The following is a 1,395-nucleotide window of genomic DNA, read 5'->3' as shown; positions in this document are numbered from 1 at the left end:
TTAAGTAACATTTTCAAAGCAGGACTTTAACTTTTTTTTTTTTTTAACGGCGTATTAATTCTATTACATTGGTAAAGGGTCTGGATACTTCCTCCACCTCTGTTCCTAGTCTGTGCTGGACTGTGTGGACTCAAGTGTTCATGTATGTGTGTTTTTGTGTTTTCAGGAACTAAACTGTGGCACCTGGTGAAGAATCATGAGCACAGCGACCAGAGAGAAGGAGACAGAGGCAGCAAGATGGTTTCTGAAATCTACCTGACCAGACTGCTGGCGACCAAGGTAACACACACAGACACACAAACTAACGCTGCAAAAATCTTTCACAAGCACAAATTTGACATTTATTTTGTAATTAGTGTATTTATTAAAATTTCCATTTAAATATTTAACACCATGTCTTGCTTCTCTCACCACCAGGGGACACTGCAGAAGTTTGTGGACGACCTGTTCGAGACGGTGTTTAGCACCGCCCACCGCGGCTCTGCGCTCCCATTGGCTATCAAGTACATGTTCGACTTCTTAGACGAGCAGGCCGACAAACGACAGATCAGCGACCCGGACGTCCGACACACCTGGAAGAGCAACTGGTGAGAGAAAAACCAAACGACAGCAATGACTTTAGTCAAAAGAGTGGCTCAGAGAGACGCTTTAATGTAATCTAATCTGATGTTTACTGTGTGTGTGTGTGTGTGTGTGTGTGCAGCCTTCCTCTTAGGTTCTGGGTCAACGTCATTAAAAATCCTCAGTTTGTGTTCGACATCCATAAGAGCAGCATCACTGACGCCTGTCTGTCGGTCGTCGCTCAGACCTTCATGGACTCTTGCTCGACGTCCGAACACCGACTCGGCAAAGACTCGCCATCCAACAAGCTGCTCTACGCTAAAGACATCCCAAACTACAAGAGCTGGGTGGAAAGGTAGCTAACATGCTAACCAGCTAATCCAACGCTAAATTGAGGAATCTGTCTGTATTAAGATTTTCTTGACAACCACTCGTCCAGATAAATGATCTAAAATCTGTTAAGATAAAAGTAAATCAAGTTATCAGAGAGGCTCTTTGGTGTTACAAATAACCCCCTAACAAAATCAGAGGAGGCAAGACAATTACTTTATTCAATGTTTGTATACCGCTATGTAATATGACATTTATCTTATTAATTAGTGTTGACGACTTATAAGGCAATTGCCTGTTAAAAAAATTACACAATTAGTATCAGAGACTTAGGTAATTATCTGGATAAATTAACCGTAAAACAACACATTAAGTTGTTGATACAGTTATTAAAGTGTGAAGTTATACACAACTGTGTCTGTGTGTGTGTGTGTGTGTGTGTGTGTGTGTGTGTGTGTGTGTGTGTGTGTCTCCCGCAGGTATTACAGGGATATTGCGAAGATG

At 41.9% G+C, this 1,395-nt stretch overlaps 1 protein-coding gene across 1 annotated transcript; it reads left to right on the top strand.

The window, feature by feature from the left end:
• Positions 1-166: 166 nt before the first annotated feature.
• LOC111648542 (plexin A3-like) lies at positions 167-1,392 on the top strand (the record flags this gene model as incomplete). The annotated part of the gene is made up of 4 exons (XM_023398357.1): positions 167-279; positions 418-587; positions 704-916; positions 1,371-1,392. Coding segments are annotated over 4 exons (518 nt in total), but the record flags the coding sequence as incomplete, so codon positions are not given.
• Positions 1,393-1,395: the final 3 nt, after the last annotated feature.

The sequence above is a fragment of the Seriola lalandi genome, unplaced genomic scaffold (genome assembly GCF_002814215.2).
Source record: "Seriola lalandi dorsalis isolate HSWRI2012SDOR001 ecotype SW California unplaced genomic scaffold, Sedor1 jcf7180002042450, whole genome shotgun sequence".
Taxonomy (NCBI): domain Eukaryota; kingdom Metazoa; phylum Chordata; class Actinopteri; order Carangiformes; family Carangidae; genus Seriola; species Seriola lalandi.
The sequence above is the reverse complement of the archived record's forward strand: the minus strand, read 5'-3'. Positions and strand labels throughout refer to the sequence as shown.